The sequence below is a fragment of the Mustelus asterias genome, chromosome 5, assembly GCF_964213995.1.
Source record: "Mustelus asterias chromosome 5, sMusAst1.hap1.1, whole genome shotgun sequence".
Classification (NCBI taxonomy): Eukaryota; Metazoa; Chordata; class Chondrichthyes; order Carcharhiniformes; family Triakidae; genus Mustelus; species Mustelus asterias.
Genome location: NC_135805.1, coordinates 49747599 through 49774557, shown reverse-complemented (window position 1 = coordinate 49774557; position 26959 = coordinate 49747599). Strand labels below are relative to the sequence as shown.

Below are 26959 nucleotides of genomic sequence, written 5' to 3'. Positions count from 1 at the left end.
CTAGGAATCCTCCTGACTCCCCAAAGGCCTACAAGGCATGAGTCACGAGTGTAATGGAATACTCTCCACTTGTCTGGATGAATGCAACTGTAACAACACTCAAGAAGCTTGACACCATCCAAGACAAAGCAGCCTGCTTGATTGCTATTCAAGCATTCAATCCCTCCACCACCGACCAACAGTGACAGCTGTGCGTACCATTGACAAGATGCACTGCCGGAACTCACCAAAGTTCCTTAGGCAAGAACCTTCCAAACTCACTACCATCTAGAAGAACAAGAGCAGCAGATATCTGGGAATACCACCATCTGGAGTTTCCCCTCCAAGCCACTCACCTTATTGACTTGGAAATATATCGCTGTTTCTTCACTGTCACTGGGTCAAAATCCTGGAACTACCTCACTACCAGCACTGTGGGTGCACCTACACCTCAGGAACTGCCAGGGTTCAAGAAGGCAGCTCATCACCACCTTCTCGAGGGCAACTAGGGATCAACAATAAATGCTGATCTAGCCAGTGATGCCTGCACCCCATAAAATGAATTTAAAAAAGGATGGCTTTGAGGAAGATCCAATGCTGGTGAAGAGTTTTCTTGCTGTGTGAATCCCATTCCCAGCACGGAACATTTTTTGATATTGATTCAGCCGGCATGGGGGATTTGATTGTTCAGTGATAGACAAAGAGCATATATGAAGTAATAGACTTGAATTTTCATGGGGACAGATGTTGACTTGGAAGTTATAAGGGCCATGCGGTTGAGTGGAAGGGCATAAATTGGAATGGGGGAAAAGGGGCCATGGGAGATTGAAAGGGGCATGAGTGAGGTGTTGGAAATGAGGGGTGAGAGAGAGGGCTATTTTTGATTTTAATGTATTTTTCACATCTGGGATACCTCAGAATGCCAAGAAATGCCTTGATCACAGTCCTACTTTGCATCTGACAGTCACTGTAGGCTGCCTGTTCACTGTTTCCAGAGGTGATGGGCCTGATTCCCATTGACAACTGAAATCTGAATATCCAGGCCGCCTTCTGAGTGGGGTTTGCAGAGTGAGGAATTTTCCCAATTCTGTGGCACTGATTGAGGAATGAAAATTTGACCCATAATGTTTGGTTTAATGAAAAACTTTGGACAAAAATTTGAAAATTACAATGAAAACTGTTATTTTAGGAATGCTTAATGTACTTGTATCAGATCTCATTTTGCTATTTGAAGAGTTAACGAATTTAAATAAATCTCTTTTGAAGCATCAAAGGGGAATTTGACATAAGTGCATGATTCATACAGTAACATAGTTCACAGTGCATTCCAGATCCCAACCACTTGCCGTGTGAAGATGTTTTTCCTCATGTCTTCATTGCTTCTTTTGCCAATTACCTTAAATTGATGCCCTTTTGTTCTTGACCCATCCACCTTAGGGAACAGTTTTTCCCTACTTACTCGATCCTGACCCCTCATGATTTTGTCTTCCTGTATAAGAGGTCCTCTCAACCTTCTCTTTTCCAAGGAAGGTAGTCCCAACCTCTCCAATCTATCTACACAACTGAAGTTCCTCATCCTTGGAACAATTCCCATTAACCTTCTCTATAATCTACGTTGACATCTTATATTGTGGTGGGCACAACTGGGCACAATACTGCAGTTGACACCGAACCAGTGTTCTGTATAGGTTTTGCTGTTGTACTCTTTTTATAAATAGCTAATTTTATGATTCATATATTTCAAGAATATAAGGCTGTTGTGAGGCATTTTATCAAATGCCTTTTGGAAGTCCATGTGCACATCAGCTATAGACATACCACTTCCACCAAGAAATTCAGAAAGGGGTCATCACTGTTGAGTGTTTTTCCACTTATTAAATAAACATAGGCCATCCTTTGATTTCCAATTACTCCAAGTTCATTCACAAGTTTCTCAAACAGGGAGTTTTCATTTACATTGCATTTAAAAATTTCAATCTCCAAACTAACAGTTATATTCTAGTGTCCCAAGTGTGAGGAGCTTGCTCTTCCTGATGACCCAAACTTTGGTGCACAGTATACAATTTCAAATTTTGCGTATGATACAATATTTGGAAATATTGTGAACCACAAGGAGGATACTGTAGAACTTCCAAAGGACACAGACAGATTGGAGAAATGGGATGACAAGTGGCAGAAATTTAATGCAGAGAAATACGGATTGATTCATTTTAGTCGGAAGAATGAAGAGACATAAGCTAAAATAAAAGGTACAATTCTAAAGTGGATACTGGAGCGGAGTATAAAGCTGATACCGAACCTGGGTGTATATGTGCATTTGTCATTGAAGGTGACAGGACAGATTCAGAGAGCAGTTAATAAAACATACAACCTAGGCTTTCCTAATCGAGGCAGTGTTATGATCTTGGTCAAGATCTACAATGTTTAAGAAGAAATAAGTACTCCTAGTTATGAACCGAAAAATTACACCAAAAGATATGTTTGGGTCATCAGGAAGAGCAAGCTCCTCACACTAACCCCTGGAGCACGCCACTGTAAGCTTTCCTCCAGTGGAAAAAAACATTAGCCACAATTCTGTTTCTTGTCACTCAGCTAATTTTGTATTCGCATCACCATTTTCCCTTTTATTTTGTGAATTATAACTTTGCTTATAAGGCTGTTGTGAGGCATTTTATCAAATGCCTTTTGGAAGTCCATGTGCACATCAGCAGCATCATCCTCATCAACCCTCTCTTTTACTCATCAATAAACTAGTTTGTCCTTAAACCTATGCTGGCTTTCCTTAATTAACCCGCGTTTGCCCAAGTGACTAGTAATTTAGTCCTAGATTATTAGCTCTGGAACCTTTCCCACCAGTGAGGTTAAACTGACTGGCCTGCCATTGCTGGGTTTATCTTTATACCCCTTTTTTGGACAAGGGTGTAAAATTTGCATTTCACCAGCCCTCTGGCATCACCCCCAGTCTAAGGAAGACTGAAAAGTTATGGCCAATGCCTCAATAACTTCCGCCCTCACTTCCCTCAGTATCTTTGCATTCATCTCATTCAGTCCTGGTGCCTTACCAATTTATAAGTACAAGCAGCCTATCCAATCCACCTCCTGATCAATTTCAAACTCTTCCAAGTGTCTGGACGACCTTGGTCTCTCTCACCATGACCCATGCAGCAGCATCTTGGGTAAAATGGATGCAGAGTATTCATTTAGTACTTTAGCTATGCCGACTTGCTCCATGTAAATTTCCTTTTGATCTCTAATTGGTCCGACTCCTTTTAGCACTCTTTTACTATCTATATGCCTATAAGGGTGGCACAGCGCCAGGGACCCGGGTTCGATTCTGGCGTTGGATGATTGTATGGAGTTTGCATATTTTCCCCACGTCTGCATGGGTTTCCTCCAAGTGCTCCGGTTTTCCCCAAAAGTCCAAAGATGTGCAAGTTAGGTTGATTGACCATCCTAAATTTCCAATTAGTGTCCCAAGATGTATAGGTTGGGGGGATTAGTGGGGTAAATACGTGGGGTTAATACGTGGGGTTATGGGGATAGAGTCTGGGTGGGATGCTCCATTGGAGAGTTGGTGTAGACTCGATGGGCCAAATGGCCTGCTTCTGCATTGTCGGGTTTCTATGATTTCTAGGATGTCTAGAATACTTTTAAATTTCCTTTTCTGGGGATAGGGCCTGAGTGGGATTGTTGGTGCAGACTTAATGGGCCAAATGGCCACCTTTTGCACTGTAAGGTTTCTATGATTTTATGTTAGCTGGCAGCCTCTTAGTCTCTTTTTACTTATTTGCTTTTTCATTTCCTCTTTGAACTGTTTATATTCTGCCTGGTTCTTGGTTGTATTATCCACCTGGCATCTGTCATGAGCACATTTTTCCTCCTTCATCTTAATCTCTGACTCTAATCGTCCAAGGAGCTCTGGATTTGTTTACTAATGCTGTTATCTATGGTGAATCTTGAAAAGCTTTTACTTTTACTTTCTGTAATGTCCTAACTACGTTAGGGGTTGTGGGTTTTAAACAAAAGGAAAAGATGTAGTTTGAACATGTAGATTCAAACCAACAACAACAGATTTATTCGAGGAGCTTTTGTCTATACAGAGAGATACTGAAACTAAACAGCAGTGTGTAACACCCTAATAACATCACCATCAAATCATGTGATCAGCTCTTAAAACAATCATACAACCAGTTAAATATATAATACTTATATATATAGACTTTGTTGACACACCAGTGTCATTGGTAGTAAATAGTAATTTTTCAGAATTGTTCACACAATTTTTGGTAGGATTTGTAGGGTTTTTTTGTCAACAATACCTGCGTGCTGTTCTTCATAAGAAAAAAATCATCTTTGCTACTTTTTGAGGCTCCGATGCTTTTGAATGACAATGCAATGCCATGACATTAGTGTGATTTTTGATACTTGCTGATTCTATGAAGTGATTTAGTCTCAGTATGTTTTTGCCTTTCCTCTTTGGTGGTATCAATTTGCTTTCAAACAAATCATCTATAAATTTCATGAACCATTTTGAAAGAATAGAGTTCAGTTTCTATTAAACGTTATCAGAATTATTTGGATTGTGGAGCCTTGCTTTCCACCATCCAAAGAGCATCGACTCCAAGTGCCCCTCAGCCATTTCATGTTTGAATGAGCATTCAGTGTTAGTTAAAGTTAATGTTAATTATTAGTGTCACAAGTGGGTTTACATTAACACTGCAATGAAGTTACTGTGAAAATCCAATAGTCGCCACATTCCGACGCTTGTTCAGGTACACTGAGGGAGAATTTAGCATGCCAATGCACCTAACCAGCACGTCTTTCAGACTGTGGGAGGAAACCGGAGCACCCAGAGGAAATCCACGCAGACAAGTGGAGAACATGCAGGCTCCACACAGTGACCCAAGCCGGGAATCAAACCCAGGTCCCTGCCGCAGTGAAGCAGGGGTGCTAACCACTGTGCTGCCTCCCGGTCTCCATGACTGCAGGGTGAGACTGCCACCCCTCACTCAGGAGGAGGTACCACTGTAGAGATTAGCTGGTAGCTCTCCAGTCCCTGCAGTAATGGTGTTGCAGTGGACAGAAGAAGAAATTTAAGAGAACTCCTGAGAATAAGTCTGGCCACCAGAGGTAAAGGTACATTCAAGGAGAGGGTAGGGAAGGCTTTGGGGTTGATTGAGGTTTTGGAGGAGAGGCCGGAGGTGGGAGGAAGGTCAGGAGGCCACTGAACCTTAAAGGCGGGCATTTAACCTCAAGGGAAGGGGGGGGGCGTTGCTCAGCTTCTGATGAGCAGCCCCCCCCCCCCCCCCCCCACCCCCCACCCCCCCGCACCTTCCGGTCCAAGGTGTAAGTGTTGATTTTCAGCCTTTGTCAATGCAATTTCAATCCTCCCGCAAACCTAAAAATTGAGGCTGGCTGGGAAACTACTTTTAATGTGACCAATAATTGGCCATTTAAGGATTTAAGTGCCTCAACTGGGGCAAGGGGGGTCATCCCGTCATCCCTGCCCCAGCATAAAATCTCTGGTCATGGTAGGTGGGAACCAAGAGGGAATCCTGTCTCTTCAATTTCACACTCTCAATTCTGGCAATAATGGTGAAAGAAAGGGATAAAAGCTATCACAGTAGAATAAATGTGGGATTAGGCTATGCTTCTGTGGAGGATAAACCATTTGGACTGGGTAGACTAAATATGGCCTGTTTCCATGCTATGTAGTTCTCTACACAGTCCCCATCACATAGTAAGGTTTCCTTACTATACAAGGTGGATGGTAAAGCCAACAAGGTAAGTAACCAACATTTTTTAAAAAAAGGAACTCATAAGTTGGCAACTCTTGTTGGCTTCTTTTAATTGTTGAAGCTGCTTGGTGACCTCACTTAGGCTGAAATCAGGACAGCGTTTTAATTTGATAAAGTATGGAAGATAAGTCCTTATTGAATGGTCCAAAATAGTAACCAGGCTTTGTAATTGATTCCCATGGTAACAGGAAATGGTTAGTATCATTTGTCCATTGTGGACCACTTAAACGATGGTGGCATTGGCCTGGAAAGCAGCTATTGCATAATAAAAAAAGCCTGCAGTTAGCAGAATGTGGGTATGCTACTGCAATACTGTACCACACACTGATGATTATAAAAATAAGTTAATTGTCATTTAGTAACTATTAAATTGTCTAGAAAAACTTGTGGGTTCTATGTATACGGTAGGACTACATCTTTTTAGGAACTGAAATTCTTTTTGAGGAACTAATTAAACAGGTGTAGTGATCAAACAGAAACCCTCTGAATGTTATGTGGTTTGTCCACTCCATCCTTAGCTCCCACCATTACGTAAGGTCTATAATACTATTGCATACGGAGCAGGTGTTTAAAGTGCATAGTTGAGAGTTGAGTAGCTTGTGAAAGTCTCAGCACGTTTTCTTGATTTCTCCAAAGGCTATTTTCATCCTGAGATCTTCACTGGTTATTTTGTTCTGCATAAATATATACTAAACTTTCTGCCAAGCTTTTGAAATTTGCTCCAGGTGCAGAATGGACATCTTGTTGGAGAGCCAGGATTGGACCAATGGTGGAAGTCCTGCCTCTGGATCATGGATTCAAGTCCAATTCCTGATACTTAGGTTCATAATTATAGAATGGTTACAATGCAGAAAGAAGCATTTTGGCCCAGAATGCCTGTACTGGCTCTCCGCAAGAGCAGCTCAGCTAATCCTACACCTGTGTCCTTTCCCTGTAGCAGCAGCATGGTGGTACAGTGGTTAGCACTGCTGATTCACAGGGTCAGGGACCCAGGTTCGATTCCTGGAGTTTGCACGTTCTCCCTGTGTCTGCGTTGGTTTCCTCCGGGTGTTCCGGTTTCCTCCCAGTCTGAAAGACTTGCTGGTTAGGTGCATTGGTCATGTTAAATTCTCTCTGTGTACCCGAATAGGTGCCAGAGATGGCGATCAGGGAATTTTCATAGTAACTTCATTGCAAAGTAAGCTTGCTTGTGACAATAATAAATAAACAATATCCCAGCAATTTTTTTCTTTTCAGGTAATTATCCAGTTCCCTTTTGATAGCCATGATCAAATCTGCCTTCACCACACTCGGACAGCTCCGAATTTGAAGCACTCAGTGTCGCTTTTGTTTTTTTCACGGGTCACTTCAAATGGTAACCTCTGGTTCTTGACCCTTCTGCCAGTGGGAACAGTTTCTCCCTACCTGCTCTGTTCAACTCCCTCGTAATAATCTAGGCTGAAATTTCAGTGCTGTCCTGTCGAAGGTGCCAATTTTGGATGAGATGTTAAATTGAGGTCTTGTCTTGCCTTTTGCTGTGGGCGTAGAACATCCCACGCCACGACTCAAAACCAATGTTTATTCATCAGCAAACACCACTGAAACATCTATGGTAATTTATTATATTGCTGTTTGTAGAAGCTAGATGTGATTAAACTGACTGCATCATTTGCCTATATTACAACAGTGGGTGCGCTTCAAAATTTACTTTGTTTATTTAGTTGGCCATGCAGTGTTTTGGGGTGATCTGAGAATATGAAAGTCATATAAGTGCAAGTCCCTCCGCTTTGGGAAAAGGCATTGTGCACCTTTTGCTGTGAGGATGATAAATAAGTGGGGATTTTCTCTGATTTGGATATCAGCCACACTCTTGCATAATTGGTTGAGAGACACATGTTGAAGGGGTTAGACTGCGAATGTTAAATTTTCTCCTTAATTTGCTGTTTTTTCTTGCCCTTTACCTGTCTGAGAACAGGTTAAACATATGCAACGGTGGCTTTCAAGTTCACTAACAAGTAATCCTGGGAGTGAAACACACAACCATGTCCTGTATCAGTTTAACCTTGCATTGGAGTGTGGTTACATCAGTCGTTAGACTAAATTTGCATTCTCCATTTAGCAGACTCAAAAGTTCAATCATCTGGTTGGAAAATTTGTATTTAAACATTATTCTCACTTGGCAGGTTAATTTGTTAACGAACTACAAAGTTCTAGCAATGCAACACCAAAAAGACACAAGGGAAGTGTTTTCCTTCACTCAAAATGTTAAGTTCTGCTTAGAGGATGAGCTGTTTATGAAACATTATTTAGAAATAGTTTTCTCATAACAAAAATCAAAGGGTAGAAATTGGACCTCATTGGACCCATAACATTACTGAAAACAAAATTGAAAATAACTCACCTTGGAAAAAATACTTTTGAAAAACTTTTAGGTCTGATTTTGAGGCTCAATGTCCTGCTTCCAAGGCAGTTGAAAGGCTCCTGACCAGAAATTGTGTTGAGCCATTTTTCAGTCCCTGGCAACTGCCTAAAGCAGGTAACATTCCTTATATACGTAGGTCAAGTTTCTAGGTGTCCAGATCACCGACAACTGTCCTGCTCCCTCCATGCCGCGCTATAGTTAAGAAAGCCCACCAACGCCTCTACTTTCTCAGGAGGCTAACAAAATTCGGCATGTCCGCTATAACTCGCAACAATTTTTACAGATGCACCATAGAAAGGATATATCACAGCTTGGTGTGGCTCCTGCTCTGACCAAGACTGCACGAAACTACAAGGGTTGTGAACATAGCCCAGTCCATCACGCAAACCAGCTTCCCATCCAATGACACTGTCGACACTTCCCATTGCCTCGGAAAAGCAGCCAGCATAATCAAGGACCCATGCACCCCAGATATACTTTCTCTTCCACCACCTTCCATTGGGAAAAAGATACAAAAGTCTGAAGTCACGTACCAACTGACTTAAGAACAGCTTCTTCCCTGCTGCCATCAGACTTTTGAATGGACATAACTTATATTAAGTTGATCTTTCTCTACACCCTAGCTATGACTATAACACTACATTTTGCTCCCTCTCCTTTCCTTATCCCCTGTGTACACTATGAATGGTATGCTTTGTCTGTAAGAAACAATACTTTTCACTATCCCAAAACATGTGACAATAAATAAAATCAAAAAATAAGGGGCCTAATGGCTATTTTTGATCCCCTTATGAAAAGTTAGTCTGAGATGACTGAGGAAGGTTTCAGGTTTGTGTGTCTCGTGATTCTTCAAAGGCTGCCACAGCCTAAGCAATTACCACCAACAAAATGTTAATTTTGTTTAAAAAGCAAAAGATTTTACAAAATGTTATGGTGTAGCCAGGAAGAGCAGATGTGCTTTCTTAATTTTGTGGTATTAGCAACCCTAAATTGTAAAGCCTTTGTTAAATATAACTCTGAGGTTATAATTCTAATTAAATGGGCTTTTAATTAAATTCTTGTACATAAGATTGTAACTGCTAACCCTGTCTTTGACTTGAAAGTTTGAAGTAAGCAACATTGTCACTAATATCAGTATAGTTAGAATTGCAAAATGGTTTCCTAGCGGTCATGGTGTCATTTTTTTTTGCTTAAGACAGCTTTTGTTTAATTTTAAATTTACAAAACGTTTGACTGATATGTGCTCCAATCTGTAATGTTGACAGTAAACAGTTCCCCTGTTTTGTTCATTGAGTGGGCCAGCAGTTTTGTACTCTTAGTGGAATTGGTTGTGTTTTTTGTTAAAGATCGAAGATGAAGGGTCATTGTAGGACACCTCTCAGTTTGAGAATGAAAGATGATGAGATAAAGTAGAAAACAATGCTTAGTAATGCCAAGCTTATGTTTTAAAACCTGAAAGTTATAAGAATGATAGACAGTGGGAGGTAAAGAACTGCGCAGTTTCTGGAAAAGAATGAGGTAACGAGGTGGATTTAATAATGTTTATTTATTTCAGTGCTATGACTACTTACCTGGCAGGGGTGAAACCATGATCATGCAGATGGTTCGCCCAGGCTGGGGAGAGTCAATGATCAGAGTAGCTGATGAGGTTCAGCTGAAGCGTCGCTTGATGCAATTTTTCAAAGCTATCTTGGTCTTTTGGCTAAGATGTAGCATCAGATCAAGCTCAAGATGGATCTTGTTTGTTCCCCTCCTGGGGACCACGAATTGGATGTAATTTGAATTTGTTTTTATTGATGGAATGAAATTTTTTAAAAACTTGCTGAATTGTTTGTGCAGAAGGAAGAAGAGTGTACAGTTCAAAGGAGCACAATCATATCAACAAAATAGAGAAATGTAAGAAAAATTGTAAGAAAAAAAGACATGGTGGCGTTGGAGTTGAGATGAGAGGGGAGTCAGCTATCCAGCCTTTCTGGAGACTCAAGTTGTTGAAAAAGTGTTTTAGACTAATAAGTAAAGAACAACCACATTTATTGGAAATTACTTTTACAACAGCTACTTTGTGTAGTGCCTTGCATGTAACACAATTTTCAGTGGAAGAGATGTGGTAGCATTGACCATTTGAGGTCAAAGGACATAGTGAACAGATGAAGGACTAGGAATGAACCATACAAAATTAAGATGGCAGCTTTGATTAAACTTTACAAAATTAAGAAATTGATAAATATAAGAAAAACTTTTCTATTGCTTTATTTAAGAGCAAGGAGATTCTGAAGAATTTTGCAGTAGGAATAACGGTGATGATAAGCCATCTAGTTACTAAAGGGTGATTTGGAAGGTGACTTCTGGCATCTCCATTTGTGGAGTAAAATGTGGTAATTAGGAAGTCGCTGTCCAAAAGGCCTTGCTGCTCCAGAATTTTCCTATAACAACATCTTACCGAGAATTTCAGCAGACAAAGAAGGATATGAATCTGTGGTACTTTTGTGATAGTGCTCACTCAACACACCAAAGTTAGGACTTGTCCATTCACATGTAAGTGAATTTTTTATGATGTAGTAAGTCTTAATGACTGTCAAACAAAATTCTAAGCGTGAGCTACATTTCTTCAGATTTCTGTAAAATTTCTACCACTTTCTCATTTCAACAATGCTCTCCACTCATCGTCCAACCCTGATATAGGATGCCCATAAGGAGGAAACCCAATCCAAGCCCAGCACCAAGACTCTACAGTCATGCTAGCAGCACTGTCCCTGGTGCCTATCTGACCCTGATGCTCTGCTGTAATCTTGTAGCAGCAAAGGACCTTTTGCTTGTGAACACAGAACCAATGCTGTAAATCACTATCAGGCGTGGAGGGAGGTCAGGCAGCCTGCTCACCCATGGGCTAATTGAGGCCACTTAAATGGTAAATCGATAGCCACTTAAGGGCTTCCTCCTGCTACAACGGTTAAACCTACAGTGGGAGAAGCTGACATTTGATCACCAGGTAGAACCTGTAGAGTCTTGGTGCTGGCTTGGATTGGGTTTCCTCCTTATGGGCATCCTTTATCAGGGTTGGACGATGAGTGGAGAGCATTGTTGAAATGAGAAAGAAAGTGGGAGAAAGTCTTGAGGAAATCCTGACTTGGGAAGAAAAAGTGATGAGCCTGTCAACTGCAGCACAGTTAGAAGGACTTGAAACTGGGTAGTCATGAACATAGTTTTCTGGTACGCAATAATAACTACCGTTCATGCGCTCAGTGATGCACCATTTAAAAGGTTTAGGAGAGATTCAGGGCAGTGATGTGATTTGTAGAAATCTTCAAATGCAGAATTCTGGAGTTGCGGTAAAGACTTTTTGAAGACTCTCTAAGGCTTTGCTACCGATATGGAGCACCACAATTTTAGCTCTATAGTGTGAAAGATGGAACTGGATTGTAGATTTGTACGGAGGGAGAAATGAAACACTGTTTAAGAGAGCCCCACAGTGAGAAATCAGATACAACGTTGAGAGTTACAATTGGCGATGAGGAAAATATATGGAAAATGGCTAATTATAGAACCAATGAAAGATGTTGATGATTGTTGAGTTTTTAAAGGTCACTGAAGTAGTAAAGGCATTACTGCAGGATGGATCCTTGGAGAGATTGTACAGTTATTTTACACGCAGAATCGTCATTTTGCCAAGAATGGTAATTTCTGAAGTGTAATTAGTTAACCAGTTTTGCTTGAAAAATGTTGACATGCCAGGCATATATTTTTCCATGTTTTCTAATTTTTAAAAGAATTTCCCAGAATATCACTGGCCCTAATTTCCCCTAAGAATATAGTGTTGAGCTGTCTTCTTGAACCGCTGTAGTTCATCTTTTTAAAAATTCATTTTACTGGGCATGAGTGTCGCTGGCTGAGCCAGCATTTATTGCCTGTCCCTAACTGCCATCCATTTCGGAGGGCATTTGAGAGTCGATTGCATTGCAGTGTCAGTCAGCTCAGTTGCTGGATGGCTGGTTTGTGATGCAGAGCAACGCCAACAGCGTGGGTTCAATTCCTATAGGTTATTCATGCCTTATCAACCTTGCCCCTCGCCTGAGGTGTGGCGATCCTCAGATTAAAATCACCACCATTCAGCTGGAGAGCTGCCTGTGGTGATCTGGGACTATGCTGACGTTATCTTACCTTTGTCTTACGTTGTTGTGGATCTGGAGTTGCATGTAGGCCAAATTAGTTAAGGATGCAGAAAGGACAATAGTGAAATGGATGGGGTTTTACGACAATCGAGAATGGTTTCATGCTCATCATTAGATTTTTAATTCCAGATTTTAAAAAAATTCAGATTCCGCCTTCTGCCAAATTGAGTTTTGACCCCAGGTCCCCAGATCTTGCTCTGGGTCACTGGGATACCAGTCCAGTGACAATACCACTGTGCCTCTGCCTCGCCCGCAGTGCTGTTGGAATAGATTCCCAGTGTTTTAATCCTGTGGCAGTGAAGGGATGCTGATATAAATTCCGAGTCAGGAGAAGTGTGTGACTTGGAGTGGAGGTGGTGGCCTTGCCATATATTTGCTGCTCTTGTTCTTCTAGGTGGTAAAAGCCAGAAGTTTGGAAGGTGCTGTTGGAGGAGGCTTGGCAAGTTGCAGTGCATCTTGTAGATGATATACACTGCTGCAAATGTGCATGGGTGGTGGAGGGTGTGAATGTTTAAATTTGTGGATGGGGTGCCAATCAAGTGGCTTTTTTGTCATGGATGGTGTTGAGCTTGTGTATTGTTGGAGCTGCACTCATTCAAGTATGTGGAGGGTATTCTGTTACATTCTTGACTTATACTTTGTAGATGATGGACAGGCAACCTCTGACCTGCTGTTTAGCCATGATGTGGAGATGCCAGTGTTGGACTGGGGTAAGCACAGTAAGACGTCTCACAACACCAGGTTAAAGTCCAACTGGTTTATTTGGGTAGCACAAGTCACAAGCTTTCAGAGCACTGCCGCACAACCTCGAACAGACAATTGCCCACAGCAAACTACCCAGCCTTCAGGAGAACAGTGACCACGACACCACACAACCCTGCCACAGCAACCTCTGCAACATGCGCCAGATCATTGACACGGATGCCATCATCTCACGTGAGAACACCATCCACCAGGTACACGGTACCTACTCTTGCAACTCGGCCAACGTTGTCTACCTGATACGCTGCAGGAAAGGATGTCCCGAGGCATGGTACATTGGGGAGACCATGCAGACGCTACGACAACGGATGAATGAACACTGCTCGACAATCACCAGGCAGGAGTGTTCTCTTCCTGTTGGGGAACACTTCAGCAGTCACAGGCATTCAGCCTCTGATCTTCGGGTAAGCGTTGTCCAAGGCAGCCTTTGTGACGCACGGCAATGCAGAATCGCTGAGCAGAAACTGATAGCCAAGTTCCGCACACATGAGGACAGCCTCAACTGGGATCTTGGGTTCATGTCACACTATCTGTAACCCCTACGACTTGCCTGTGCTTGCAAAATCTCACTAACTGTCCTGGCTGGAGACAATACACATCTCTTTAACCTGTGCTTAACCCCCTCTCCACTCACATTGTCTGAACCTTGAAGACTTGATTACCTGTAAAGACTCGCATTCCAACCATTATCTTGTATATTGAGTTTGTGTCGATATATGCCCTGTTTGTGAACACAAGTCCCACTCACCTGATGAAGGGGCAGTGCTCCGAAAGTTTGTGGCTTTTGCTACCAAATAAACCTGTTGGACTTTAACCTGGTGTTGTCAAGACTTCTTACTCTGCTGTTTAGCTACAGTATTTATATGGTTGGCCCAGTCTCTGACCAATGTTAATCCCCAAAATGTTGATGGTGAGGGATTCAGCGGTGGTAATGCCATGTCAAGAGGAGATGATTAGATTTTCTCTTTTTGGAGATGGTCATTGCCTGCAGTTGAGTGATGTGAATATTACTTGCCACTTATCAGCTGAAGTAAATTGTAGGATGTATTTGCATATTTGTCAATATTTTAATTAACGGACCAACCGTTGTTGTATGATATACTGCAGCATATCAGTGGTCTTGATGATGTTTTCAAGCTTAATAGCTCCGTAGAAAGTTCCACCCAGTTACGGACTGGCAAGTTAGCTGTGCTGGAATTTTCACCTGCTAAAGGGGCAGATTCCTAAAGTGTTAATAATCAACTCTGACCCCAGATGTTTAATTTGCTGCTCTGCAAATCTACACTTACTCTCATTTCTCTTCAAAAGTAGCATCCCTCTTATCACTGTGATGAAACTGAGGAGGAACAAAAGCAGTGTGAAAACTGGCCTGGGAACAGAGTGGGGGTGGGGGGGGGGAGATTAGTACCACCAGGCTCTGTACAAAAAAGGGGGCAGGGTTTGGAGAAGAATCTGGCAACCGCCCAGCACATTAGAAAATCCTAATATGACTTGATCGTGTATAAATAATGGATGTGGTATCACCTCATAAGAGTCTCATATTTGTTGTTGTCAAGGCTACTGAGTAAAAGTATTGTCCAAACCCAATTTATATGACTCCATTTAAATGTGTGACTTTTCATTTTTGTTTCACTAATTGCAAATATGAAATTTTGAGGCCATTTTATTTAATTTCCAAATGGTAATGAAAATTGCTTCTATTGTACCAAAATGTAAAACTTTATTTGTGAATTTTGCACAGTGGTGATGATTGTATGATGTTTTGTTTTATGCCACCTGTTGTCACCAAAACAGTCTCTCTTCATCTCTGTTGGTTTTGCAAAATACGCTCTGGAATTTTTGTTTTTATTTTATGCCACCTGTTGTCACCAAAACAGCCTCCACCAAATTGTACTATTTTTTTTCACCATGTAATCCCTGTGGCAATGATTCATTCCGTCTCTTCTCGGATGAAGTGACAAAGTAAGAGCAAATAGACAAAGGAAAACTCATTTTTGCCCCACTGACATCAATTAATAAGAGAAAAAAACTTTAAAGAACTACTTCCATTTGTAGCTTGTCGACTGATTTTAAACCAGTTCTATGATTTGCTTATCAGTGAACTAAATGTGATTTAATATTGGTATGTTTCACAGTTTAGCACTGCATTATTCACTTTCAGTTGGCTTTGTAAGGTATAATAGGCTACGATGTCGCTAGTTGGAAATCCCCTTGGTTATATTTTTGTCTGCAAGAAATAACCTTGTTTGTGAACGTATGTTCCCAGTATTTCATTTGGGCCTGAGAAGAGTGGGAGGGGCGTTGGTGGTCATTTTAAAGACAAGGTTAAACTATTGTACCTCGCCTAATCTGAAGAATGGAACAATGCACCTTGTGTGTTTTGTGGAAAGCAATGTGTTTTTAATGACCAAATTCTTGTAAATTGTACATATCAAAGCAAACAAACTCTTTTCTTTCATTGGACCTTTTGGCATCTTAGTGGATAGTAACTTATCAGCACTTAATCAGCCCTTCTGTGGAGATGATCTCTGTTAAAGCAGCATAAAATTGAGATGAATTATTTACATTACAGCTCATTTCCACTTTTCATTTTCAAATATTTTAAGTTTAATTTCAGACTTACCTAGCTAAAATATAACTTTGAAATCAGACGCTGAAAAAGTTGCTGATTTGTTGTATAGCTATGATAAATTTGTCCGATTTACATTTAATGTAAAATAGGTAGGATAAAAATTTTCACAGCTCTACTCTTCAACATTACTTCCATTTTGGCAATGTACTTAAAAAATGCCTAATTATGTTAATCGAAAGTCATACAGAATTGTGAAATAAGGCCTCAGAGGCTGGTGTCCCTTCACCAGATTCCCATTATTTACAAACTTAAATCCACTCCCAAGTGTGCTTCAGATACAAAGTCAGAATTCAGGATGTCAGTAGCCCTGATACTCCCCTATATATACATACAGGTGAGACTCCCTGATTGGGCAGGCAATCATTATCAATCTTTTTGGCTAACCAAATAAACTAAATCAAATTAATGAGGGGACAAATGAAAATGGGCACCTCCCAAAAGGAAGGGAACTGCCCAAAACAAAAGACAAAGGGGAAAGGAAACTTAAAACAGCTAATTAAAATGTAATTGAAGGGGTCAATAATGCACCCCAGTCCCTGCGGTGCCCAGCAGAAGGCATTAACAGTACCCTCGGACACTGCATGCTCCCCCGGCCACGAAAATAGCCGCGATAGAGGGGCACACAGTCGGGTGCAAGCAATCATTACCTCAATCAGCGGGTTCAAACTCGAAGAGGCCAACCTCATGGGCCTTGTTGAGGTCATTACACCCCTCCCCCCTAGGTCCGAGGAACCTCAACGATCCGCACGTCTCACAGGTCTCTTGTGGCATTTCAGCATTGGGTCCAGTTCCTCCAACTAGGTGTCTGACATGGGCAGGGCACATCAAACAGGCTTATGACGTGAGCACTGAAGTTCTGTTTCACTGCATTCCTTGGGAGGCAAAGGAGTAGCCGCGGCTTCATCCACAGTGACCATTTCAGACTCCAAAGTCCTAAATATGAGCGACGGAGAGCTGAGGGAGGCCAGTCCAGTAGGACGCTTCTTTGTTCTCAGCATGCTGGGCATAGTTAGCTCCTGGATTAAGTGTGATTTCAAGGCCCACATCAGATGTTTTTTTTCTGGATGCCTCACCCACGCTTATTTTGTCAGATACCGGCCCTGTTCTGGAGTCAACTATTTCTGGTAGCCATGCGGGATCCTTGGCATAGTTCTTTGCCAGTACATTTTCACCGGCATTTAATTGTCTCTCTTGATTCCTGTTGTTATGGCCACTGCATTGGGTTTCTTGCTGCTTTTTCACCCCCCCCCCCACTCCCCCCTCCCTCCCCCAGTGTGGAGCCATCTGCCCATGAGCAATTCTGCGGGCGCTATTCCCGTAGTGGCATGAAGAGTTGTCCTATAATCAAATAGCCAACTGGAGAGTTTGGTGTCCGTTGAGATTGCCGACTGTTTTCTGATTGTAAGACAAACCCCCAATGCCACTACGGGAATAGCACCTGCAGAATTGCTCATGAGCAGACGACTTCACATTAGATTGAATTTGATCTTCTCGAACCTGGTGGGGGCGGGGTGTGGGGAGGGAGAGTTTGGGAGCGGAGGTGAGAAAACAGCAAGAACCCCAATGCAGAGGCCACAACAACAGCAGCTGGGACAGACAATTGAATGCCAGTGAAAAAGTACTAGTAAAGAATTATGCCATGGGCTTTGTTGAGGTCGTTGCAGATTGCTTTTAGAAGTAATCTTGATTAACAACAAGTGCCTTCCAAATATTATTGAGAAGCAATTAAATCAATGAAGATTTTTGTGATACATTTTGTTTTGTTTTAATAATGTTAAACTATGTATCCAGATTGTTGAATATATAGAATGTAACATGACTATGTTATGGTTTCGTGCAGTTGTAATGAAATAGCACCTCCATGTGAGAGCTAGCAGGATTGCATGTACTGAGGCACACGGGTTGGCTTTTTTGAATGTTTTTAAGGTAAAGATAGATAAATTTTTGAACATAAAGGAATTAAAGGTTATGATGAGCAAGTGGGTAAGTAGAGTTGAGTCCACGCAAAGATCAACAATGATCTTATTGAATGGTGGAGCAGGCTTGAGGGGCCAGATGGCCTACTCCTGCTCCTAGTTCTTATGTTCTTATGTTAAATTTGACAGTGGTTAGCACATTTCTCCAAAATGCAGTAGATATTTTTACAAATGTTTGAAGACAACTTGAACTTTGTGTTAAAGAACTTAAATGTTATGTATCTTTTAAATAGATGATAGACTGATAACGCAATGAAAATAAATAGCCACTTGTGCACGAAGCATCTTCAGCATGATACTTTGTGGTTTACAGCGCTGAGCTTCATTTGTGTGAAGTATGAGAAATGGACAGACAAACAAAGATTCCACCAGCAACCCTTCATAAATGCTCTGGTTAAACCTGACTGCTGAGTTCAAGATTCTAACGGTACACATGTATTACCTTTGCTCTGAATATAGACCTACTCTTGGATTTTGCATAGACAGTAAGCTTCAAGTGTTGCAAGGAACTCTGTGGTATTTAATTTCCCCCACCTGAAGCATATCTTTAACAACTTTGACCACAATCCGAACCTGTGCAGTGGTTGCTGTTGTGGTTCGCAAGGTGTATGATAGGTTATTGTGAACCATCATCATTTAGGTTTAGTTCAGACAGCAGATCCTTCCTGACAAGGTGCATGTAAGAGACCTGGCTAATAATTCTGTTTTAATTAAAAATAGTGTTAAACTCTGCATTTTAAAGGTGATATATTTTACAAACACACATAACAATACATAAGCTCACCTATTAGAATATATTTAGATTCTATCAATATTCTGAAATGAACACTGAGTTCGAAAGGGTTGGAAGAAATGAAAATCCACGATACTTTGTGTTAGAAGTAGAAATTCCATCACAGAGCCAGTGGAGACTTGACACTTGCCCCACTAGGTTTGTCGATGTTTTGGTTTGCTCAGTGGAAAAAGTCCCAAAGTATTTGCCATTTCTTTCATTTAAAATTGTGCATTTTTTGGTTTTGCAATCTTTAAGGCTGGAGCTTACGTGTGGCAAATATACTGGCTATTTATAATTGCGATTGCTACTGCTAACGGTAATGCAATTCAACTTTCTTCACACGTATCACTTTTAAGGTTTTGTTCATCGTGAGAAATGCGACTAATCTTTATCCCTCTTTTCATTATAGCTACATGTCTCCTTATAAGTCTGGAATAAAGCATTGATATTAAGTTTGTCAGCACCTTCTCAGGGCAGGCAATAAATGAGGCCTTGCCAATGAACCACACAGCCCAAGAACAAATAAACTAAAAACACAGAAAATGGGTTAATTAGAGTCTGTTGTTTTCATATCATCGAGATATGTTGACTGGAGAGCAATAGTCATTCTCAGATGACAGCTATTATAAATGAGAACCTTTCCACCTAAATGTACTGAACAATGAGTTGATTTTTGGTCCTCAAGATGAGGGTTGTTATTGATGGGAGATGAAACACTTCCCAATTTTAGGTAACTAGTATCAAGGTCAACTCGACACACATCTGTCCTTGCAGGTACAGAATAGTAATACACCTGAGTTCCTACATCTGAAAGGCATTGCTTACTGCAAAATAGCATTTTACCTGTCACAGTTGGTTGCCTCCCTGAAATTCGATTGTCAGGTTGTTTTTTTGTACTGTGGACCTATTCCTACTTAGAATTGAATTGAGATTGTCAAATTTATTTCATATAAGATCTTTGTAGCCTGTAATAGAGGAGCTTTGCTTCTCCTCAGTCAAGAAAAATCTTTGAGAATTAGGAATGTAGACTATTAATATTCTAAATATTTAGCCTGTTGGAAAAATTCTTCTGAGTGAACTATTGATATTTTAAATTAATGTATGAATGTTACTTGGAAGTTCTCAAAACACTCCGAGACCATTTGTAGATAAAAGGGATCAAAAATGTAATATGTTCAGATAGTGCAACTGTTCCTAAATTAAATACAAGAAGAATGCTGACCAGAGGGTTGTAGGTTTGGACCTAAATAGCAACTTGCATTTCTGCTCCCAGCTGGATCACTAGATGGGGAAGTGTTATGTGAAAGTGAGATGTTCTTTTTTTTCTGTTGGAGGAGAAATCTTCCATCATCCATCACATCTTATTTGAATTTCACTTCTAACCAGCCTTACAAAGTAGTATAGGTAGTGGTTACAACAACAACAATTACTATTTATATAGCCGTTTGGACATAATAAAACATCCAAGTGTACTTCACAGAAGCATTATAGAGTAGTGTATGACAGGCAGATGACCAAAAGCTCAAAGAGGTAGATTTAAGTAATTTCTTAGAGGAGAAAAGCAAGGCAGTGAGTTACAGAGGTGTAGGAAAAGTATTCCAGACTTTAGGGTCAAGGCAACTAAAGGCACGACCACCAATGGTGGAGCGATTAAAATCAGAAATGCACAAGAGGCCAGAATTAGAAGAGTATAGGTATCGCAAAGAATTGTGGGTTGGGGATTACAGAGATGAGAAGGGGTGAGGCCACGGAAGGATTTGAAAGCAAGAGTGAGAATTCAAAAATCAATACAAGCTGGTCCAGTACAGCTACAACACTGGCATCTACCCAGCAATGTGGAAAATTGCCCATCTATGTCCTGTACACCAAGATGTGGAGATGCCGGCATTGGACTGGGGTAAACACAGTAAGAAGTTTAACAACACCAGGTTAAAGTCCAACAGGTTTATTTGGTAGCAAAAGCCACACAAGCTTTCGGAGCTCTTAGCCCCTTCTTCAGGTGAGTGGGAATTCTGTTTGTGAACAGAATTCCCACTCACCTGAAGAAGGGGCTAAGAGCTCCGAAAGCTTGTGTGGCTTTTGCTACCAAATAAAACCTGTTGGACTTTAACCTGGTGTTGTTAAACTTCTTACTCTGTACACAAGAAACAGGACAAATCCAACCCGGCCAATTACCGTCCTATCAGGCTACTCGCACTCATCAGTGAAGTGATGGAAGAAATTATCAACAGCAATATTGAGTGGTACTTAGCAATAACCTGCTCATTGACACTCAATTTGGGTTTTGCTGGGGTCACTTAGCTCCGACCTCATTGCAGCCTTGTTTCAAACATGAGCCAAGGAGCTGAACTCCAGAGGTGAGCTGAGAGTGTCTGCTCTTTGCATCAAGGCAGCATTTGACCGAGTATGGCGTCAAGGAGCCCTAGCAAAACTGGAGTCAATGGGAATCGGGGAAAATTCTCCGCTGGTTGGAGTCATATCTGGCACAAAGGAAGATGGTTGTAATAGTTGAAGGTCAATCGTCTTAGCTCCAGAACATCATCTTCAGCTGCTTCATCAATGACTTTCCTTCCATCATAAGGTCAGAAGTGGGGATGTTCACTGATGATTGCACAATGTTCAGTTCCATTCGCCATTCCTCAGATACTGAAGCAGTCAATGTCTAAATTCAGCAAGACCTGGACAATATCCGGGCTTGGGCTGACATGTGGCAAGTAACATTCATGCCACGCAAGTGCCAGGCAATGACCATCTCCAACAAGAGAGAATCAAACATTGCTCCTTGACTTTCAATGGCATTACCATCACTGAGTCCCCCACTTTAAACATCCTGGGGGGTTACCATTGACCAGAAACTGAACCAGACTCGCCATGTAAATATTGTGCCTCCAAAAGCAGGTCAAAAGCTAGGAATCCTGCAGCGAGCACATCCCGACTCCCCAAACCCTGTCCTTTATCTACAAGGCGCAAGTCAGGATTGTAATAGAATACCCTCCACTTGCCTGGATGAGTGCAGCTCCAACATCACTCAAGAAGCTCGACACCATCCAGGACACAGCAGCCTGCTTGATTGTTACTCCTTCCACAAACAATCAGTCCCTCCACCGATGAACAGTAGCAGCAATGTGTACCATCTGCAAGATGCACTGCAGGAATTCACCAAGGCTCCTTAGGCAGCATCTTCAAAATGCATAACCACTAACATTGAGAAGGTCAAGAGCAGCAAATACCTGGGAACACCACTATCTGGAGGTTTCCCTGCAGTAACTCACCATCCTGTTATGGGAATATATCACCGTTCCTTCACTATTGCTGAGTCAAAAGCATGGAATTCCCTTCCTAATAACACTGTGGGTGTACCTACACCTCAGGTACTGCAGCACTTGGGATGGGCAATAAATGCTGGTCTAGCCAGCAACGCCCACATCCTGTAAATGGATTTTTTAAAAACCAGCCAGGAGTGTGTTGGAATAGTTAAGGCTAGAGGTAATGAAGGCATTGATAGGGGTTTCAGCAGCAGTTGTGCTGAGACAGGGAGAAGTCGGGATATGTTAGGCAGGTGGGAATTGGTGATCTGTTGTGATGGCACAAAGCTTATTTTGGGTCAAACGTGACACCAACGTTGTGAACATACAGGAGACAATGGAAGCTCTTTCTGTCTACTCTGTTTTGGACCCCTCATGATTTTGAAAATTTGCAGGGAAACCTTGAAAAGACAGGAGAGTGGTATTTGGTGAATTGCTCCTTCAGGGAGCGAGCACAGACATTCTATGAGCCTGAAAAACAACAGTTCATCACTATTCTCCATTTCCTGTCACTCAGTCAATTTCCTTTCCAGGCTGCTCCTTTGCTTTGTATTCCATGGGTTACAACTTTGCTGACAAACCTGTGATGTGGCATTTTATCAAATACCTTTTGGAAAGCAGTATGCACCACATCAAAACCATTGCCCACATTTTACATTTCCTTGATACTAAAATTGTAGACTTCAATGGTAATGAAGTGAAGCTTGGAAGGAGGGTTTGAGAAAGACCGAAAACTTCACCTTGTTCCAACATTATTCCAAAATGCTTAGTAAATCATCTTTGTGCAACCTTTTCTTTTAACAGGATGCCTGAATAAATAGTTTTCTCAAAATTCCCTTGCTTGCCGAAACAATTTTTTTTACTTTAAATGTGGGGCAGTGAAGAAAAGCTAGTGAAAGGGCAAATGGACTGCTTAATGTGGCACTGAGTCATTCAGGCTACAGCAGCTTGTGTGTGCGCGTGTGTGTATAATATGTATTTATATGCCTTTAGTGTAAGCACAGGGACGTTATCAGCCAAGGTTTGACATCAAACCACACAGATAGTGGGATGGGGTGCCAACAGCTTGGTTAAAAGCTAGATTTCAAGGAACGACTTAAAAAGAGGGGAGAGAGGTGCAAGAAGAGAATTCCAAAGGGGAGGACCTGGGTAGCTGAAGATAACAGCTGCCAGTGGTAGAGGGAAGAAAATCAGAGATGTGCAAAAGGCAACAATTGCGGGATCAGCAAGGTCTCGGAGGTTTGTAAGGCTGGAGGAGGCTATGGAGTTGGTACAACTACAGGGATGGTTGAGGCCATGGAGGAATTTGAATACAAGATGAGACTTTTAAAATTTGAGGCCTTACCAAACTGGGAGCCAACATAGGTCAGTGAGCACAACGGTAATAGCGGAGCAGGATTTGGTCTGAATTAGGACACAAAATAGGGTTTTGGATGAGTTAAATCTGTGAAGAGTGGTAGGTGGGAGGCCCCATGGGAGAGCATTGGAGTAGATCAGGATATAGTATCTGATTTAATCGGTAGTCTGTGGTGAGTTATCTGATTCAAGTCTAGGAATTAAAGTTCACTACAGGGCTCTAGGTCTAAGGAGAGTTCTTACTCCTGATGGCTATTTAGCAGTTACTACTGAAAAATGTTTGTTTGGCTACTGAGCAAGAACAGGGTTGGTTTAACTATCAAGCTACTATAACTGAATGCCTGCTGGTGCTCTTTATTGATGCCAACAGATGAAGAATGATCACTTGGATAAAGAAAAATATTACTTGGAGAGTGCAGGCAGGAGCATCCACATATTGAAATGATTCTGTGGTAGAATTATTAAATGCCCATGACTGGATCACCTGAAAATTGTTAAACCCAGTTTCATACCACGGTGGAGTTATATCATAAATAATACACCAAGGCCAAGTGGTGTATGACAGCCTTTCCACAAGAACATCACATTGCTTAGCTTTGGCGCATTTAGAAGTCAGACCTGATTCCAGTGTTACTTTGCCTTATTTTGTACCAATTCACCTAATCTGCTATGAACTGGAACAAAAGTAGTAATTATAACTGTATCTGTGATCGTTTATATTTTACTGCTGTGTATTATGCTGCATATCTGATCTAACTCCAATTGTACCTTAGGTAAAGCCAGGGAACAATCTGCTAGAGTTGATGCTGAAATTGTGCCAAAGGTAGCAAAAATGACAGTATCTGGAAAACAGATAACAGGCTTTAATATCCCAAGGTAATCCTCTTTCCTTTCTGTTGTATTGGATAAATGTTTTCATTGTACTTCTTGCCTGAGTAGTCAAATGTTTTTAATATTAAATGTTTTTGCCAAAAGTATCGTGGGAAGTACAACACAGTAGAGATAGTTTTCAGAGATAAGTGTTACTTATCTTGATTAGAGTAAGAGACAGTTTTTAACTCTGAACTGTCTTGCTGAAATAGTTCACATTTCACTTTTGTTTTTGCTAAAATGGTGTGGGAAGGGGTATACGTGTGCAAACGGACGAACAAGGGAAAATGTTCAGTGTTGTCTGACCTTTTCTTAAAAAATAGAGAAGAGGTAGTCTGTGTGGATAGTAAAATGTCACAAAACTTATAATGGGGAGAACTCATTTAAAGGGCGATGAGGGGAAATGGGTAAAACTCAGTGCATTAGTTGAACTAAGTTTTACATTGTTAATAAAGTTTATTCTAAGTTAAAGATGATACGCCTCTCAGTGCTCTCTCATGTCCGCAAAACCTATTTCAGGGATTTTTTGGGTATGGTAACTGATACTATATGTGTTGGCTGCATGGCCGAAAAAGTACCATTTTTACTAATCAGTTAAATGCAATTGAAGCATAATGTAAAGATTCAGAATTGAGTAATATTGAGAAACTGTTACCATTACTACCTTCCTACTTGACGTGGATTTGGTTCTATAATGACCTAATTTTTGTATTAAAATGTGCAGCTTGGTACAACATGGGTATTTATGTTGGTGCAAAGATTGTTCTGACGTGTTTCTGGAGGAAGAGGATAAAATCCAAACTACTCCTTTGAATGTTAAACCTCTTTACTTAAAGATTTTTAAATTGCATGAAATACAGGAAAGTTCATATTTTCAGAACAAAAGAAGTAATTCTTTCACTTGTGATGCACCAGTGGTTTGGGGATTATTTAAAAAAGAAAAATACATTTACAGTTATATTTTACTTTTCATAACCCCTGAGCACTTTAATGCTCTTTAGAGAAGACAACCAGCTGTCCATACCTGATCTGACCTATATATGACTGCAGTCTCATGGCAAAACGGTTAATTCTTCACTTCCCTCTGAAATGTCCTAGCAACCTACTAAGTTGCAATCATCACCACCTTCTCAAGGGCAATTCTGGATGAGTAATCAATGCTGGCCTCATTAGCAATGATCATAAATAAAACAGAATCGACATCAGCTGTGGCTCAGTTGGTAACATTCTCATCTGAGTCAGAACGTTTTGGGTTGAAGTCCCACTTTAGATTTAAGCTGAAAAAACCAATGCTAGCACTCAGTGCAATACTGAGAGCTGCACTGTCAGTGGTGTTATCTTTCAGAGGGGATGTTAGAACTCTCTCTGCCTTCTCAACTGGACATAAAAGATTCCATGGCATTATTTCAAAGTAGAGCATGGAATTTTTCTCCAGTGCCTTGGCCAAATTTATCCCTCAGTCAACATCACATAACATGAGAGTTTGCTGTACACAAACGATTGCCACATTTCCTACATTACAATTCAAATTGTATTTGTGAATACAATTCAAAAGTACTTAAGGGGCTGTAAAGTGCTTTCAGATGTTTGGTAGAAGGTGCTATATAACCAAGTCTTTTTTTCTTTAGGCTAACATTCTAGTGCTTATGGAAGTGCCCTCTTTTGGCTGAGATGATAAACCAAGCCCCTCTGGTGGACATGAAAGATGCTATGGCATTACTTTGAAGAGCAAGGGACATCCCACTGATGTCCTAGCCATCATTTATCCATCAACAAATACATTAAAATAGATTACCTGGTTATCATTCAAATTGTTTATGGATTGAAGTGTCAGATGGTGGAATTTAAAGTCAATAAAACATCTGGAGTTAGAAATCTAATGATGACCATGAAACCATTGCTGACTGTTGTTTAAAGAAAACCCAACTAGTTCATTAATGTTCAATAGGAAAGGAAACCTGCCGTCCTTACCAGGTCTGGCTTATATGTGATTCCAGACCCAAAGAACTGTTTAATGGCCTAGCAAGCCACTCGGTTGTATTAAACTATAACAAAGAAAACAAAAAAGAACGAAACCGGGCCGACCACCCGGCATTGACCCAGGTGCCAGAAATGACAAAGGCAAACCATGCCCTACCAACCCTGCAAAGTCCTCCTTGCTAACATCTGGGGGCTAGTGCCAAAATTGGGACAGCTGTCTTTCAAACTAAACAAACAGCAGCCTGACATAGTCACTGAATCATACTTTGCAGATAATGTCCCAGACACCATCATCACCATCCCTGCATATGTCCTGTCCCACCCACAGGACCGAGCCACCAGAGGTCACAGCACAGTAGTACACAGTGGGGAGGGAGTTACCCTGGGAGTCCTCGATGTCAATTCTGGATCCCATGAAGTCTCATTGCACCAGGTCAAAAATGGGCAAGGAAACCTTCTTTTGATTACCTCTTAATCTCAGCTGATAAATCAGTTCTCCTCCATGTTGAAGGTCACTTGGAGGAAGCACTGAGGGTGGCAAGGGTACAAAGTATATTCTATACAACACTTCAATATTCATCACCAAAAGTGGTTCGTAGCACCATCACAAACTGAGCTGGCTGGGTCCTAAAGGACTTAGCTGCTAGACTGGGTCTGTAGCAGGTGATGAGGGAATCAACAAGAGAGAAAAACATATTTGATTGACTTCTACCTCAGCAACCTGTCTACCACAGATACATCAGTCCATTATAGTATCGGTAGGAGTGACCATCGCAAAGTCCTTGTGGAGACAAAGTCCCATCTTCACATTTGAGGATACCTTCCATTGTGTTGTGTGGCGCTATCACTGTGCTAAATGGGATAGACTTCAAACAGATCTAGCAACTAAAGAGTGGGCATCCATGAGGCACTGTGGGCCATGAGCAGCAGCAAAATTGTACTGGACCACAATCTGT

The 26959-nt window shown here is 41.2% G+C and overlaps 1 protein-coding gene across 3 annotated transcripts in view; it reads left to right on the top strand.

The window, feature by feature from the left end:
• Positions 1-26959, top strand: part of hbs1l (HBS1-like translational GTPase) — a 149056-nt gene that overhangs the window by 77222 nt on the left and 44875 nt on the right. For 2 of the 3 annotated variants that reach the window (XM_078212565.1, XM_078212567.1), the window contains one exon: positions 23927-24029. In XM_078212565.1, coding sequence (XP_078068691.1) covers positions 23927-24029 — 103 coding nt within the window. The remainder of the gene's footprint in view (positions 1-23926; positions 24030-26959) is intronic. The other variant, XM_078212566.1, reaches the window with a different exon arrangement.